The sequence below is a fragment of the Sylvia atricapilla genome, chromosome 7 (genome assembly GCF_009819655.1).
Source record: "Sylvia atricapilla isolate bSylAtr1 chromosome 7, bSylAtr1.pri, whole genome shotgun sequence".
Taxonomy (NCBI): Eukaryota; Metazoa; Chordata; class Aves; order Passeriformes; family Sylviidae; genus Sylvia; species Sylvia atricapilla.
The window spans coordinates 9,929,486-9,947,116 of NC_089146.1; the positions used below are offsets into that span (position 1 = coordinate 9,929,486).

The following is a 17,631-nucleotide window of genomic DNA, read 5'->3' on the forward strand; positions in this document are numbered from 1 at the left end:
CATTTGCAGAAATACTGACTGGTGAGCAGTTTTATTTACAACCTGTCATGAACAGATCAACCATAGCTTTTGACAGATCAGAGACTACTTAATTTGTAATGACCTGGGTACTATAAAAACTTTTGACTAACAGAAGTGATAGGAACATACAAGCAGACATTTCTGTCTCTCCATCAAATGGGATGTTCCACACTGCCTATTTACAGGCTTTTTAAAAATACTTAAACAGATTCAAAAAAGAAAATTCTTCATAATTCAGTGATCAGATAACAATTCTGAATCGTTAAAAACAGCAGATTTTATATTAGATTAATAACGTGGTATGGTTTGCAGTAGAGGTTTTTCTGTTTCTTTACAGATAGGATGGATGTAACCTAAACTTAAAAATTTAACTCAATAGTAAACCCACATGTGTAAATACTCTTCTGTTGAGATACTTTGCTCTTCAGCAGCAGGGTGACTCGAACCTGCAGGTTTAGTGAAAATGGAATTGGACTGACTTTAAGGTTTCCATCATCATTTTCTAATTTGAGGCCTTGAATTTCCAGCTAAGCTGTCTACTTCCTAAGCTGCATAAATACTATCAACATTTCTACCTTATGACAACACCAATTACACAGTTTTCCTTTTCTATCTTTAAGAGTCTTAATGTACTTTTAATCAAACAACAGTAAAGGATTATTGACATCAGCCATTGTATCTTAAATGTACTTTATAACTTAGAAATCTATAAAAATAGCTGTGAGCTTATGTCACTTGATATTATTACATTTAGCCTCTGACTCAGGCTATTCCCACTAGCAAATATCACCATAATTTCTGAGTATCCTAGACCAGGATGGGGCTAGTTTACCATCGAATTTTCATTATTTTCACACGGATCAGCTGATTTCTTACCTGTAAAAGTCTTAGTCGTTGTTCATTGTTGAACCTTTCCACAGCAGCCCAGAACCACCGAATTACAATGTGATTGTCATGATAACCTGTTAAAACAGCAAGAGCCTTTATGCCTTTAGGTGCTATGAAAGTGGTTGGGGGAATAGTTAATAAGCTTTTCCTAGTTTAGCCTGAGTCACAATAATGCCATATTCTTTATCCAATTGCATCACAAGGCAATAGGTGAGAGAAAAATATTCCTAAAATGCTTAAAAATCCTCAAGGCAGAGAATGAATATGCCATGACAAAAAGACAGTGAGATCCTTTGTGCAACATTTCTTCCATGAATCAGTCACTAACAGGAATGCCAATTCTTGAAATATTCCAATACTGTGCTATTTATCTATCCAAAGTTACAAATGATGCTGCAACCATCTCTCCCACAGTATCTCACAGTTCCCAAATCTTTTGTTGTTCTCAAATTATCTTACTGGGATTTCTTCTAATTTCCTGTCAACTTTGAGCGTGTTAAAAGAAAGAATATCTGACTAAGAATGGCTACCATTTCCATTTCTCTGCCAGGTCTGGGAGGTACCCTCCCAGTGTGCAGCTGAGAATGGAACTTTCTGTTGAGGAGAGTGTTCTGTCGTGCTATCTGGGCAAGAACAGCCAAGGAAGAGCTGCAAGGGGATGCAATGAAACAAACTAAAATGGATAAATTACCTTCCCCTAACACTAACTTAACCAGAGAAGTTCAAAAGTTACTATAAATGTATCTCATGTGATGGCTCTACTGCCTTGAGAACTGGGGAGTTCCACAGCCCCCGACACTCTCGCTGAACAAGTCAAAATTCAAGTTACCTCCTCTGTACTCTGTATTATTTCTCCAATCGCTCAAGTCAATTTCTGCTGTTCCAGCTATAACCAGTTCCAGTTCTCTGGCATCAAATACAGACACCAGTCTTGCATCAACCACCTGTGAAAGGAAATAAAATGCATAGCAGCATTTCTTCATGTACTGAGTTGTGCCTCCCCATAAAGGCTGCTACTAAGGTATTTAGTAGCAGGCATCATTCCAGGAAATTCAGAATTCAGGTTTTGTCTTTTTAAACAAACAAGTCTCAGAGACCCAATGCAGAAACAGAGCAAGGATTCCATGCTAATTATACTGTGATTGAGAGTATTGTCCAGTGCAAAGTAGATACATAACCACAGTCTTTACATAAATGACTTAAAATATTTTTTTACCCTCCCTTCCTCTTCCAATATCTGCAAGGGCACTTATGATTATATTTGGGACCCCATAGTTTGGAAATGTACACAAGGAGAAAAATACTTTGGAAAGAGAAAGAAAGTAAATTTAATTTTGGAGCTTCTTACCTCATAGAAACCACGAACTAGGCTTTCTGTTTGTTGTACAACTCCTCTCTCAATTCTCCATTTCACCATTCTCTCTATGTATTCTTTCTTGTTCTTTTCAGTGACTGGGATATTGGCACCTCCTGGTTTTAGCTCCCGTTCTGTGATCTTAGGACAAAAAATGACCAAGTGACAACACAATTATTATAAAGACAAAAGAAGGAATTGTGATCATTTAAATTGTTAAGTTGAAGTAATTCCTCAAAATCACTAACCATGCCTGATTAGCAAACTGGAATATGTGAAGTGAGAGAACACACAAAAAATGCTTTTTAAAAATAATATTTTAAATTCCATTTAGTCTGGAACCGTCATAATTAGTATTAAGAATATATTGAGAAGAAGAAACAATCTTTACAGTGACTAAAGTAGTGAAGTTTTCTGAATAATACCTTAACAAAGGTGTTGTAATACCTTTGAAAGGCAACTTTGCTGCAGTTAAATTCAGGTAAACTACCTCTAGCAAAGCAATCCTAAAGTCTGATATTTCAGATACTCTCCAGAAAATCTCCTTAACCAGAAAAACACGTTTCACTGGGTACAAATAATTCCTCCCTAGATTTCGACATTGGTTTCACCAGCAGGAATTTTTTAAATACAAGTTCAAAGCAGCATGGAGGGAACACTCGTTCTTCTGTCCAAATAAATGTTTATCTAGCAGTAGAATGCATCAAGGAAATGAAGAAACTTGCACACCTGCCCAAAAACTTCTTCGTTTACAGTAAATGTGAGATCTAGGATATCATGTATATCATTGTCTTTCATCCACTGTAAACTCTGGTGAAACTCCTCATCCAGATATTCCAGGTCACTCAGGTCACAGAGTCTGACAGAAGAAAGAAGAAAACACACAAATATAGATGATGGCAGCAGGCTGTGCTCAGTAACTAAACTCAGACAAAACAGACTGTGAATGGGAGCCAAGAGAAACATCAATAAAGAGGACAACTTCAAATCTCTGTTTATTTGCCTGGTAACAGCAGTTACTGTATAACACAAAATAACTCAATAAATATACAAAACTTGAGAATTTAATTTGAAGACACATTGCTTCTTAAGCTTATGGTGAGTCTGCCCCATATTGCCTGTGAAGTACACTTAGGAATTATGAAAATACATACACTGAAGAGACAAAAATTTCAAATAACACAAGAAATAGAGTTTTTTAACAAGCAAGCAGTGTCCTTTTTGTTTATGTGGCTACAGTGCCTCATCTCTCATCATTTGTTGAACTGCTTAGATTTCCAGCTTACCACAGAAATATCTTTTTACCTTTTGCCATACTTTCCCTCACCTCATCCTTCTTACTAAAATGATGCTGCTAACATTTAGGTGTTTTCAAAAGGTTATGTGCTGTAGGAATGGATTAATTACTCCCCATGCAAACATGCAATGTTTTATAGAAAAAAAAAAAAAAAAAACACTTTCAAACTTCTCAAAACCAGCTTTCAAATAAAAAGTAAAGCACCTTAAGTTCATTAGGTCTTAGGTTCCAGACATGCTGAGCAAGCACAGCTCTTACTGTTTCAGCCAGAACAGAAGCAGTAGTTCTGGAAACTAAGTCTGAAGTCTATCAAAGCACAGCTCCTCAAAATGGAGATTGCCAACAATCAGTCTACCTCTGAGAATGGACGGTGCAGTCTAAGTTATGAAGTGATTCATATCCTATTCTGTGAGTCATTACATGACAAATGAATAGGAACTCTATTAATATCTGGAATAAGCCCACAGCATTTCATTGTACATCTTCAAATCTACGGTTTTGTAGACGAAGGATGGTAACAGGGCTAAAAAACAAGACTGATGACAAACAACATTCTGAAGGAGTGAAAACAAGGAAATTTTTCAAAAACTTCATGGACTGAAATCAATTTATTAAATTAGAAACAATGGCCTGTCTCCTTTGTCAGTAAAGCACCATAAATAATCCATACACAAAATGGCATCGTTGATGGGGAAGGAACCTAACAAATTCTAGAACAATTCTACTCACATTCGGAGGAGGGCTTTATAAAAGGGTCTTGTAAAAAAGGCATCCAGCAAATACTGATGTATCAGAGCAAGACCAAGAATTCGACCACTAAACCTGAACCTGGAAGAGAAAGAGTTACAGTTGTGATAGTGAAACTTTGCGGTTGGTGCACTGTTCAATAGTTAAAACTTGCATGTATTTCCAAACAGCATTATTAAATCAGACAGCTATGTCTAACTTGTGGTATTTTTGTTTATTTCTTGGGTTTCTTTAACATTCTAAGTAAGGCACAGGGAAAAAATAATTTTAAAAAGCAAGTCTTCAGGGTGTGGAAAATCCCTCAGATACCTAAGCTGCAACTGCTCAAAAAATGTCAAATCCATATTTAACTCAATCAGCCCCTGCCAGAGCAGCCACTTTATAAATGCATTATCTCCCAAAACGATAGCCACTGTCTATTTTTATTTCACACCCCTAGAGGATTAACTTGTTTTCATGTTATAGAGAGGCCAAAGGTTTTTCTACTTCCCAGCCTGACAGCTCAGGCTGCCTGTCTTTCCTGCTTACAGTGGCTCCTTGCTCCCTCTTCTGACTGTGGTTAAGGAGTTCTATGTATATATTCACAAACAGTGCCAGAAAGTTCTTTATGTATTGCAGTGCTCTCCAGCCCTATGTCAACAGGATCTAAATCTCCTTCTCTCACCTCTCTCTTTCTTCCCTTATTATTTTCATTTTGTTGGGTGTGTAAGGAGGAAGTTTGCCAGGGTTGAGATCAGATGGCAGCAACCTTGAAATAGGAGGGTCTTTGCAAATATTCCCATGAGAATTAAGATCCCTTGTGAAAACTCTTCCACAATTCTAGAACTAGATTAAAATCTAGTGTTTGTTTTCAAAGTAAATGTTTCTTGAACTTTCTGTTTATGTATCCTTTACAACATTTTTCTTGGAAAAATTAGGGCTTTATTATACCTGCTTGTACCATGTTTGCAAGATGAGGATGTGACATGCCTTCCCCTTTCCATGCATAAATTGCTTGTCACAGCTGCATTTTCTGAATTCCCCCTGGGGCTGTACAAAACCAGCCCTCTCTGAAAGAGACAGGGGTCATGCCTCCTTCATTCCCAAGGTCTCTGGTCCAGCACTGCAGAAGCCAGGGATGAATATAAAACGTTGGCAGAAGCTGCAGAGCTCATAAGGGTTTTCTCTCACCTCTCTGCCAGACTGTTCTGCCTTTCCAATAGAGACTTGAAGTACTGGAGTTCAACAGACAGGTTGCTTCAACTACTGAACTGCCAACCAGTTAATTTTCTTTTCACTTGTAAAATTAGTAATGAGATTCCCCTCTGACACTCATTCTTCATAACTGGCTTTCAAAAAATAAGAACTCAGTGCATATCTGCCCTACAGAGATGAGCAGTTGTCATTCCACTATTAATGTAATCCAACTACTTACACAGCAGAATTCTCTGTTAATAGTCACAGCCCAGCTTAACAGATTTATGGTGATGCCATGGCTTAAATCAACTGAGGGTGATTTAAACTGGCTTATAATTGTGAAAATGGGATTATGCAAAAATCCTCGATAACTATTTTAGAGGCATGGGTGGTGCATGTACAGACTGTTTCAAAGCTGTGTGATCAGCAGCCCTCCCCCTACCCCCAGTTAAGGTATCACCACAGATTTCCTTCCAATAGGTATGTCAGGGTTTTTCCACTGAGGAGATCTCTGTACTCTTTAGGAAGACTCAAACAAATTACATACAGTAATACATGCCTGAAACCTCCCTTCATCTCCTTAGCTGACAAAAAGTCAATGTGCTGGGTTTTTTTCTAGTTTTTTTCTAATACACAAGAGGTTAATATTGCTTTCATGAAATGACTACTAATGTACAAGAAATGCAGGGAGTTGTGTTGTGAGACAATCCCACGGTACATGTTCCAAATCATAATTCTGCTGACCTTGTGAGAAATAAGATCATTTAAAAACCACAAGAGAAACCAAAATCAGAGAAGTCTAAAGCAATGCAGTTATTTTGCTGCTGGTTAAAAAGATCAGATTCTGTGTTACATGTCTGAGCAAATTCGAGCAGTTGTTCTACAAGTGGGGATAACAGACAAGGTACCTGAAAAACAAAAAGACAACAATTCTTACCACTCGTGGTGATTGTCTACGAAAGCAGACATGGGACTTATTTGTACTGTGTAGGTATCGTTGGCTGAATATTCAAACAAACCATAATATGGATTGAAGAGCTCCCTGGACACCAGGAAAAAAAACTCTCTTGATGGTCCACTGTAGTCCAACCTTTAAAGAGAAACCTGACATTACTAGGAAGTAAGAAACTTGTTAAAAACTCTACATTCCTTACGCTATATTTTGATTAAAATTTCGCAAGATTTTAACCAAAACCCTTATCCGTGCAGATTGCCTAATGCCAAAGAATGAGGAACTCTCAAGGGACTATTCTAAAATGGAATGGCTTGGAGGACTGGAATGAAGTCCTCCATGTGGGCTGCTCTCAGCAAAAATCTTTGGCTCCAGCTGTAATGGCCTCTTTGCCACAGAAATATAACCAAATAATTGGGGGTGCACGGGGTAGGGAGGAGGAAAATCATGAAAAGAGCCAAAATCAGACTTATCTGCATCTGACAAATTAACAATGAAAATAAACAATGGTCATATTTTGTCTTTGCAGACTTGCAACCATAGGACAAGTAGAGGGATAATATTTCTGTTTTCCTTAGCAATATAATCTGAGATTACTTCAGTGATTTATGTTTCTTGGTCTAAATTTTCTTGTCTGTCTTCCAAACTTGAGTGCATTTAAATGTCATTTGGAGAGTGCACTTCCTTTGTTGGGTTTTTTTGTTGTTTTCTTCTTTTTTTTTTCCCCCCTACTTCAAGATTCCAGTACTAATGAATCTAAATAACCTCTTCTTCCTGAACGATAAACAAACTCATTGCTGACAATGCACTGAGGCTGAATTGTGACATTACTCTGCAGGTCACCATTGAAATGAGTTAGGTATGATGTTAATGCTCTGTTAGAGTTGGAAAACAGAAAACTACGGGTTTTCCAGTAGGGAACAGAGAATATTATAACCCTAACAAATAGATAGAAAGATACACCTTTTATAGATAAAAGATTTAATATCTGACTCAAGTACTAAGGCAATGCACAGACAGAAGCACCACAGAGAAGGTCAGCTTTCACAAAACTTCTGCTACGAATGTTTTGGCTCATCAACTTTACAGAAGACAACCACAAAAGAGAGTTGTTCTGGAGGATGAAGCTGTCAGGAAAGGCTAGGTGCCATTATCAAGCTGAGGACAAACTCTCTTTCCTCAGCTAAAAAAAAAAAAAAAAAAAAAACAACAAACCCAATCATTTTCCCTTCAGTCATTTGGAAGCATTTCACTTCTGTTAAGCTTCAGGAGCGAAGTACTGATACAGATCCCCGCCCTGGCAAGAAGGGGTAGATTCCATCAACAACTTAGAAAAAAAAAAATCAAAAATGGTTTGATACCATGGACAACTGCTGGATCTTAACCTTGGCACAAATACCGGGATCAAGTAAAGGGTCATCTGGAAAACCCTTGCAAACCTCTGGGATAATCAGAGACACTATGAAATCCTGAGACAAAAAGGAAACTGTGTGCTTGACTATCAGCCATTTCATACAGCTCCTCTGTATGCAGTTACTGTGAGTCATGTTAAATAAATCAATCATGAGAGTCCTGCACTGCCAGTCAGATTTATCCTACAATTAAAGGCTTGGCACAAGGGTGAGAAAACTTCATACAAGAGGTATGCAACCACACAACAGCTGCAACTGTGGGGCATTTGGATATATTAGAGTAATATGTTGTTGGCAACATGACTCATGTCTCCTAGGAAGCACCATTAATACTTCAGATTTACCACTCTTAAATGCAAAGCAGCTTCTCCTAGTAGTTCAAAGAACCCAGGAAAAACAAAGAGCCATGTTCTTTCTATCTAAATTTTCCTAAGGTGTCACCACATGAATTATGAGTGTATAAAAACCATTAAATGAGCATCACAATTGATGAGTACAGAAACCGAAGATTTGAGGAAGATAAACATTATGAGACTTATGACAGAAATCACTTGAACTGCAATAACTATGTCTAAGTTGCCCCACTTACGGTTTTATACACTAATAAATCAATAGTTACCAAAAGGTTGTATAATGTAGGTATTTCCTTACCCATTACTTTATGACTTACATCTCTTTGCCAAGAGGGAAATAAATGCAAACTCTGACTTAAAATCTTAAGAAAGGAGGAGCAAATAGGAAGCAATTAACTTTCAGTATTCCTCCTCTCCTCCACCCTGGCTTGTCTTTCTTCACCTGGCCAAATGAGTAGTTGGATGTGATACATATCCTTGCACCATCTCTGATGAAACAATATTGTTTGCACACATCCTTTCTTCATTAAAAATATGGATATGTAAATAAAGGACTGACATCATTTTAATTTGACTTTGCTCTTAATTAACTGATTCTTTTCCATTAGAGTCTCATGTAAAACTGGATATAATGGGGACATGGAGGTGTCACCCCCATTTCTAGGTCACTCTTGATGTTGCTGAGTGGTGAAATGCAAAAGTCTGACGTCTGATGAAAGGAGATGGTGTATCTGGATCAATCTCTATCTCATGTACGATTTTAAAAATTTCCCTTTCATTTTTAAATTTGATTTGAGGCTGTAGCTGTGAAAGTAAAGGCTGGCAGGTTCTGTGTAAAACAGGCCTTGCTCCTGCATCCCCACCCTTCTCTGTCAATACAGCATAATCTCATTGTGCACCAGCCTTGCCATTCCAGTTCTGAGCTTTTCCTCAGACAGCATGGTGATAGTATTTATATGAACAAGTCCACACTTGGCTCTCAGCTGTCAACATTCTTTATTTTAAGACTTCACTGAATCTTTACTAACACTAAGTGCTTCAGGGTGAACTTTAAACAAATAGCAGGATTTAGAGGTTTTCAAAGACATATTAATTTTATCTAATCTTGTAAGAGATGTTTCTATTACAACTTTGCATTTTGAAGACTCACACATTGCATGGCAACAGCACACGCTGCAGCATTCCAAGAGCGGTGCTGCAGTTTTCCGACTATCATGGGATAAAAGCTTAAATGTATTTATAAACATTCATGAACCATTTCAACAACAGACAAGTGGGCTTTAAGACCTGCCAAAGGGGGCACAAATCATGAGACAAAAGCAGCAAACAGCACATTGTTTCAGTTTCACTTGCAAAGGAAATCTAACAACATCTTGCTTTGCAAACCCCATCTCACAACCTAGACTTTCATTAGACACAAACTGAGTGTTCTCTGAATGTGACTTTGAAGAGTGGGGAATATTTGGGCAACAAGCCCAGTTGCTTGTGATGTAGACCCTGGTCTGGAGAGGCAGCGAGCACCTCCTGTAGTACTGAGGGCTTTCTGCTCCCAGTGCCTCAGACAGGGACTAAATTAAGGATTGAGCCCATAGCCTACTCTGATGAATAACATGAGAAAGTTGTCTGACTTTTAATTTGCTTTGCCAGCAACATTTTGAAACACACACCAGCTATTGGGAAAATTCACATAAGCATTCACATTACTTCTGCAAAGGCAGGATATGTTACATTGTGAAATGCCTAAGAAGCCATCTTAAACAGCTGTATGTTATAGGGCTTGTGTATGTGACATTTCCTGACTGCACTCCTTCCTCTTTTTCACTCTAGGCGACAAGTTTGGTGAGAAAGGAGCTGCAAGGCACTGAGTTCTCAGATCGCAAATACTTCCCTGTTCTACTCACCCTTCTTCCCCAACGAACGTGACATAGAGTTTATTTCTCTGCAGGTCCTTTCTTGAGTAGCCCATGATCTGGTTAAAGGCATCTTCTAGCAAGTGATCTCTCCTGATGATTAATCTGAAAGGAAAAATTATTTTAAAACAGCAATTTGTGAACATGAACCACATTTTCAAACATCTATTTACACTGCAGCATAGTAACAGGGTGATTTCAGAGATACCTGTTACTGCTGGATAATTTTATCCAGATCAGGAAGCTCCTGTTAGTCTATCTCCTCCAGTGCTATCCCTTAAGTTTCAATAAAATGTCCCTTGTACAAAAGAGAGTACTTTTGTTTTGTCTACCTTGGTTCTTTCCTAAATTAAAGTCTTAAGGGGAAAGGTCATAAAGCTGGCATTTTCATTAAATGAAAAATCCTTTTGTAAAGCTGGGCCCCTAAGTGAGTTTAACTGTGAGCAGGAATGTAATCTTTTCCCTAAAAATCAATCTCTTAACACAGAAAAAGAGAAAACCATGGAAAATCACAGTATGGTAAACCCAGAAACACACATCCCTACATTATCCTTGCGTGTGTGATGGTACAAAAAGTTTAGAAGGAATGGCAATTATTTGTACAAAACCCCAGTGAAACATCACATGTGAAAACACAATGTACTTTCTGAAAGAAAAATTATGAAAATGAGGAAGTGTCATAAAGATCTAAAATAAGAGGTGAAAGAGTCCTCCTTACTTAAACATTCTATCCTCTTCAAAAAAAAGTGTTTAATTAGTTTCCTGAAACTTCACTTGTTTTATATTCAAATATTGCCTTCTGTGTGTGCCCGGGATGGCAGGTGCTGCCTGCAGGACGGCAGCTGAACCCAGCCCAGCCTCCTGCAGAGCTCAGGGACTGCACTGAGCCACCCTGCCGAGGACTGCAGGGAACTGAGAACATCCAGGAACTGAGCAGCTGCCTGGCCAACGAGAGCAGCCAGGAGCTGTGGAGCTGTGCTGGGCCTTGCTTTGAACAGGTCAGCTCTGTTGCCTGGGAAAGCAACCCAGAGGAAACTTCCATTCACGTGCCAAACTACAGCTTAAAAATCTACAGTGTGATTGCAAATAGATCAGGGAAGAAAGGACAGGGGAAAAAGGGTGTAGGAAATGGAACAGATATTACAGGGAATGAATGCTCCCCACCAGTTCTTTGCCCAAGCATTCAGGACAAAGCTTTCATAGATAAAGCTTTAACTATTTATGATTTCATATAATCTAGCAGACACTGCTCAACCTTTGCCTCCTAAGACTTGTCTAAACAATGCCATTTTAATCCCATTTCAGTTTTGCAAAACTTGCAACAAGCTCATGAATGAAGTCTGAGCTTTGCACAGATTTCTGCAAAATAAGGGAAGTGACTGGCCTAAGGAAATTAAAAAAAAACCAAACAACAACACCAAAACCAAATAGAAAACCCCCTTTTTATAAGAGAGGAAATGATTAAATCATGTTCTAGTGCCTCATGGCTATGAGTTTGAAAACTGGCACAAGACATGGTAATTTACAAAATTTTGAAAGTATCTTGTGAGGACAGTCCTTATATATAACAGCACATAATCACATGATTAGCAAATAAATGAAGGAGGAAAGACCTCACTCCAAGCACTCTAGAATTGTGAGTGCTAAATATAGTAGTGCTAAAATAAAAATATTAGCAGCTTTTTAAGGCAATCCTTAGAATTTAATAGCATTAATGAATGAATCCTCTTTACTAAAGAGGACTGTAGTATCAGGGCAGAAGATAGGCCGATCTAATTTCTTTTTAGTGGAAAAAGATATGAGAAAATATAACTGTTCATATCATAGCTCTTGCTATAATGGAAGAATTCAGATGCCTCCTGTTCTGCAGGCCTCTTCCCAAAGCTCTTTTTGGCACCCTATTGGTAATACTGTCTGTAGAAAAACATAGTTGGAGGAAGCAGAGAGATGCTCAGAACTTGCTGTATCCTCTGCTATGAATCACATGCTGGCACCAAGTCTTTTATCACAGGTTTTATATTCCCAGAAATGCCTGGGAGTAACCATAACATCTGCATTCCTCCTAATGGGGAGAAGGAGGCACGAGGCAAGGCAAACTGCCTGAAAAGAAATCCAGTTTCATGAGACGCTTCAACGTACTTCAATTTCCCTGGTCCTTGTCCATATCCTTTAGTCTCCAACTTCCTGTAGAAGTTCCTCAGCTTGGCTTCAAAATCTCTTTTGTAGGGAGCTGGAGCTCGGGCATTGGCACGCTGAGTACCTGCAGGCAGAGAGCAAAGAACGAGCTGTGGCGATGTGAACTGATGGATGTCCCATCTGCTACTGGAAAGACTCCTTAACAGCAAAAGGTATCTACGGTATGTGTTTGGTTTAGTCACCTTTATAAAGGGGAAAAGCCGCATATCTTCAAATCTGCTCTGCATCCAAGACTTTTTGGTTGCTCACTTCCAATAGTATCATCTTTCAAAAGTAAATCTTAAAAGAGCAAATCCAGGTCAATGTGAAAGATGGATTTAAAAAACAGCACAAACCACTAGAAAGATCTTACTTTTTGTTTTTTCAAGTACGCTTTATGCCTAACCTTTATAAAAGTTCACATGATAAATGTTCTGTTCTAGTTTTAATATCATCAGGAAAGCAACAACTCAGAAATGAAGCATAAACAGGCTGGATTCTGCATTGCCCCTGTTGACTACACCAAGAGGAAGAAGGAAAACATTTGGAAATTCCTTAGTAGAAGTTTTTCCCTGGGGAAGTAACAAGGAAGAAAAATATAGGAAGAATGGAAAGACTACCAAATTTAAGCTTGTGAAACTTCTTATCTGTGGCTGCAAAAACATACAGTGGTCACGTAAGTGAAATTAATTTTGAAGAATTGTTTTTGAGGGTCAATTTCTTAGAAGTAAGGAGTGGTGAAATCTGTACACCAAAAAAGCATACCTTACAACTGCATGTGCAAGTCCAGTATATATAAATTAGGTGTTTAGTCTGATCTATTCTGAAGATGGCCATCATTCCTGTAATAGGACTTGCACTGCCTCCCTGGATAAATTATTTCCACCGATTTGACTGCGAGGCAGGCTGCCAAGGAGCCAGTTAAACTCCTTCCCTGCATGGCTGTGTAGACATCCCACACAAAAGAATTCGGAGGATGCTTAACATTTTTCATGCCCTAGAGTACACGCAAGTTGCTAACTGCTTCTCTGGAACTTGTGGTCACCTCTAATGCACTGAAGGCACAAACGAACAGTTTAGTAGCACTAAACAGAACTCTGTTATGCAGAGTTCTGTCTTTTAACTCAGTTCCTCATGCAGGTTTACTTTTGGCTTCCTGCAATAAACTAAGCCAACACAGAAACATTGATTGTTACTGTGGGGGAAGGCATGGTAACGTGAGGTTTCGGGTAATCAAAGAGAGGAGGTGCATCCGTTCGGCTTGTGGGCAGAAGCAGGGGAAGGAGAGCAGCCACCAAAGCCCGTGGGTCTGTCAGAATAGGCGACAGCGCATCCTGCGGAAGTGGGGCTGGAAGGAGGGCAGTCTATCTCTGCGGAGATCGGAGAGCTGTGAGCTCACTAACACTCAATGCCACTTAACAGGTCTTTAAAAGACCTGTCTGACCAGAAAGATACTTGGCACTTGTTCCAGGCTTGAAGTGAAGTGTGGGAGGAATAGTAAATATGACGGAATCTCCATGAAGAACATGAGGGACCCCTCTGGACAAAATGATCATGGTCATTGATTCAGCAGTAGTGGTTCTCCCCTTCTACTGAGAGCACCAAGAGCCTCTAAAGCTACATTCAGCTTAAATCTCCTGAAAACTTACAGAAACTGTAAACAGCCTCTTAACTATTGGCCTTTCCCCTCTCTTGTTTGTTTTGCTTTGGGTCAAAGTATGTACAAAAATGCAGTTACCAGAAAAAGGCAACAAAAATATACTTTAATGTTAACCCCTGAAGGAAGCTGGATTTTTTTTTTTTTTTTTGAAGGGTACCACAACACATGAATCTGATAACACATTACTTCACGGTTCAGAAATCAGCATCATAATATTCTGTCAGCACATGACAAGTCCTCACTGCAAATCAGATGCATATGCCAAGAAATTCCTGGGCAATTATAGTGATTACTTACGCCTTGGGAACAAAAGATGTTAATGGAAGAGGTAAAAACCACCAGTGATGTGATAATCATACTTGATTTTCAAAGAGGTTATATTCTAAAGCAGATATAAAGAGTAGCTTCATGACTATTCATCTTTCCCAAAAGAGAAAGTACAAGCGATTGTGACTGATCTGAACAATGGATCCTTAACACCCCACCTCGTGCAGTGCAGCACAGCCAGCTTAGCTGATGAGAAAACACAGAGCCTCCATAGAAACATGGGCTATTTACAATTTCTCATCAAAAAAGTCATTTGTACACCAACACAAACATGCATGCTTGCAGACTCACAGGGAGATTCAATGGTCTCTCTATATTTTTCTATGAGCCAAAAGAGAGATTATAATTTTAGGGAGAATGAGACTAAAACCATCACTGTTCATTCTCTACTATCTGCTGCTACTGTGACTAAATGAGAATATCACATATTAAAGACTGAATGTATTTCGAAATTACTTTGTTGGAATGAAGCCAGCATGCCCAGCATGCTTTGGTGCATGTACCAGTGATTAAGAAATCTTAACTCTGGAAGCCAAACCTGGTTTTATTTATAACAGTGCCAGGTTGGCAGTTGGAAGTAAGATGCATAGAAGCAGATTTCATCATTCCTTTCTTTTCAATAAAGGGAAACAGTTCTATCTAAACCATATACATACTGAAAGTATTAATAAATGTGAATATTGTATTTCACTGCTTCCCAGAATGCCATAAGATCATTAAACTCTTCAGATAGTTCCTTCAGAGAGATCTTACAGAGGTCCTTTGTCCAACAGCAGGAAAAGCTACCACATGAATGCATTTAATCTGGTTCCATGAAAAGGCAAAGCTTGTTATTATTGTGGGCTGGGAAATGCCCATGAAAATCACAGCTCTTTTTCTGATAAAAACTTGTTGTCTGGAACTACGTAGTTGCTTACACCCTAAATGTTCTCTATTTATCTGTACTTTTGTTATCAAATTTGTAGAAATCCCCTTAAGTCACTTCCAATTTTTTTATCTATTATCTTGAGGAAACTAAGCATAGCAACATCTATCAATGTGGCCTTCAAATGGAACTTGTCATACTTGCAGTAATTTAGTTCTGATCTGCAACTTAGAATCTGAAACATCAGTTTTATTCCATTCTGACGTGAATATCCAGACAGCTGCAGTATGCTATGTTTTGAACTCGTGTTAAAGTGTAACAAGCTGACTTTTATACATAAAATTGTCCCTCATTGCCCCAGAGCCCCATTACACTGTCATTTTAATGTACAGTTATTAGATCCATGCTTTTAATTCTCCAGGCATGAGGATGCTGGCATGAGGAGTCACTTAGTTGTTTCACATCAGTGAGAAACAAGTCTGCATATTTTTTCACAAGTCAGAACAAAATCACAACCCCTGAAGTTGTAATACACCCAGCAAAGCATCTTGTGAGCCCAAGGCAAAGGTTCAAGCCTGACAGTCAAATGCAGTACTTGTTGACTTTGCTCAAAAATATTTCTAGACCTTTGCCTTATCAAGGATGAGGAGTGGTTCATGGAGCCCCTGCAGAAGCTTTTCCTGAGCAGCTCACCTGGAGAGTTCTGGGGCGAAGACACGGGTGAGCCTCGCGGGGACTGGCAATAACTAGGATGAAGTAAGGCATGTGGCGGCACATATGACATTATCTCCTCCTCAAACAAGCTGGCAAAAAGGAGCAAAGGAGAAAGAACAGGTTATTTGAATAAATGGCAGGTTTCACTTTCTAGGGATAAATCTCTAGTTATTAGCCTGCTTTCTTTGGTAGTCACGTACCTATTTCCACTGTGCACACTTACTACAGAGTAGTTTATTACCATTTCCTCAGGCAGATTTTAAAAGTACTGGTACTGGAAAGCAGTAACTGCTATTTGGGTATTTGTTCTCAAGGTTAAAATATAGCTAATCAGCCTTGAAAATTCATGGGCCTCCCCCTTTTTCACTTTTTTTTTTTTTTTTTTTTTTTTTTGTGTGTGTGTGTGTTCTCATTACAAAGGGTTCAATAACCTTATTCAAAAACATTCTAAGCCTCCTCCAGGATTAAGAATCACATCTGAACTTGTTAAGTGTATTGACTGGTAAGCTTGTTAGCATAACATTTTGTTTAATAACACTCCTGCTGAACCAGGTATCACATCTAACCTGTTCAAGCTGAGTTACTTCATGCTTCATTATTATGGATTCACAATTTTTTAGGTGAAAAAAACCTAAGCATTTTACAGCCTAATGACTGCATCTGTGTGTGTGTGTGTCTATGTATGCATGTATATATTAAAATTTCAGTCTTTTCCCAAATTTAACTCAAGCAAATCTAAAAAGTGACAGAATATCTAATATCAGAATGGATCTGGTATCAAAAGGTATTTTGAATGTGAAACACTACGCAAATAAACTGCTGCAATGTGTAAAAATTGCTTTCAAAATTGAGCTACAGAAAGAACTGCAAGCCAATCTTATACTATCCAATGCAACGAAAACCATGTTCAAATAAAAGATGTTTCTTACCAAGTTTGTTCACCAAACAAATACCTAGACTATTTTTCACATGGATTTGTTTTTTAACAGGTCCTTTTTGACAATTCTTTTTACAGTCATGGCCACACAATGTTTTCCTCCAAGTTACACGTAAAAATCTTCAAAGTTTTTTAAGAAACAGTATTTACATTTCAAAAAGGCCCAAACATAGATTTTAAATGAGATGTAATAACTTGGAGATTTAGAGACCAGAAATGACTATCATTATGCAACCTGGCCTCAAAATAAAACCACTAATGACAACTCTATTTCACTAGATTCAATTTTAAAGGTACCTGTGAATTTCTTAATGCACTTTTACAGAGCACAGCATCAAGATAAAAGGGTTTACTTTTAGCAAAAAATCTGCCTGATTAACACCAAGCTATTATTGGAGTTAATAGCTTAAATGAAAACTAGTAAAGAATAAGCTTCCCATTCCCTGCTGCCTTTACTAAAGGGAACAATGCTTGACAGTACAGTGAAGAGGCAAGCGAGACATTGTCATTAAAACACCTTTCAAGTGTGTGCCTTTACAAACAGGCACTTCCCAACACACAGAATCAAACAGATGCATTCTAGAAGTAGCAGAAGGCACATTGTTGAATAAAGGTCTGAGCAGTACCACCTTTCTGTGCATCAGGGCTGGATGCAACAGGACAATGACAGGTGGCCTGGGCAAATCCATATAAATCACAGGCACAGTGCTCTTGCACTTGCCTTTCATATTCCATTGTCCTATGAAAAGTGTGACCTTCAGCTGTCATCTAGAACTGAACATGATAAAAATAAAACCTGAGCCTTGAGCTGCAGCACTCCCAGCTGCAAGTCCAAAGAGTGAA

At 38.5% G+C, this 17,631-nt stretch overlaps 1 protein-coding gene across 3 annotated transcripts in view; it reads right to left on the reverse strand.

Annotated features, from left to right (window-relative positions):
* HECW2 (HECT, C2 and WW domain containing E3 ubiquitin protein ligase 2) overlaps positions 1-17,631 on the reverse strand; it is a 98,504-nt gene that overhangs the window by 9,039 nt on the left and 71,834 nt on the right. For all 3 annotated transcript variants that reach the window (XM_066322552.1, XM_066322553.1, XM_066322554.1), the window contains 9 exons: positions 15,831-15,940; positions 12,250-12,370; positions 10,102-10,215; positions 6,421-6,573; positions 4,290-4,388; positions 2,993-3,122; positions 2,258-2,404; positions 1,739-1,853; positions 898-983 (listed from right to left, as the gene is read on the reverse strand). In XM_066322552.1, the coding sequence (XP_066178649.1) occupies positions 898-983; positions 1,739-1,853; positions 2,258-2,404; positions 2,993-3,122; positions 4,290-4,388; positions 6,421-6,573; positions 10,102-10,215; positions 12,250-12,370; positions 15,831-15,940 (1,075 nt within the window). The remainder of the gene's footprint in view (positions 1-897; positions 984-1,738; positions 1,854-2,257; positions 2,405-2,992; positions 3,123-4,289; positions 4,389-6,420; positions 6,574-10,101; positions 10,216-12,249; positions 12,371-15,830; positions 15,941-17,631) is intronic.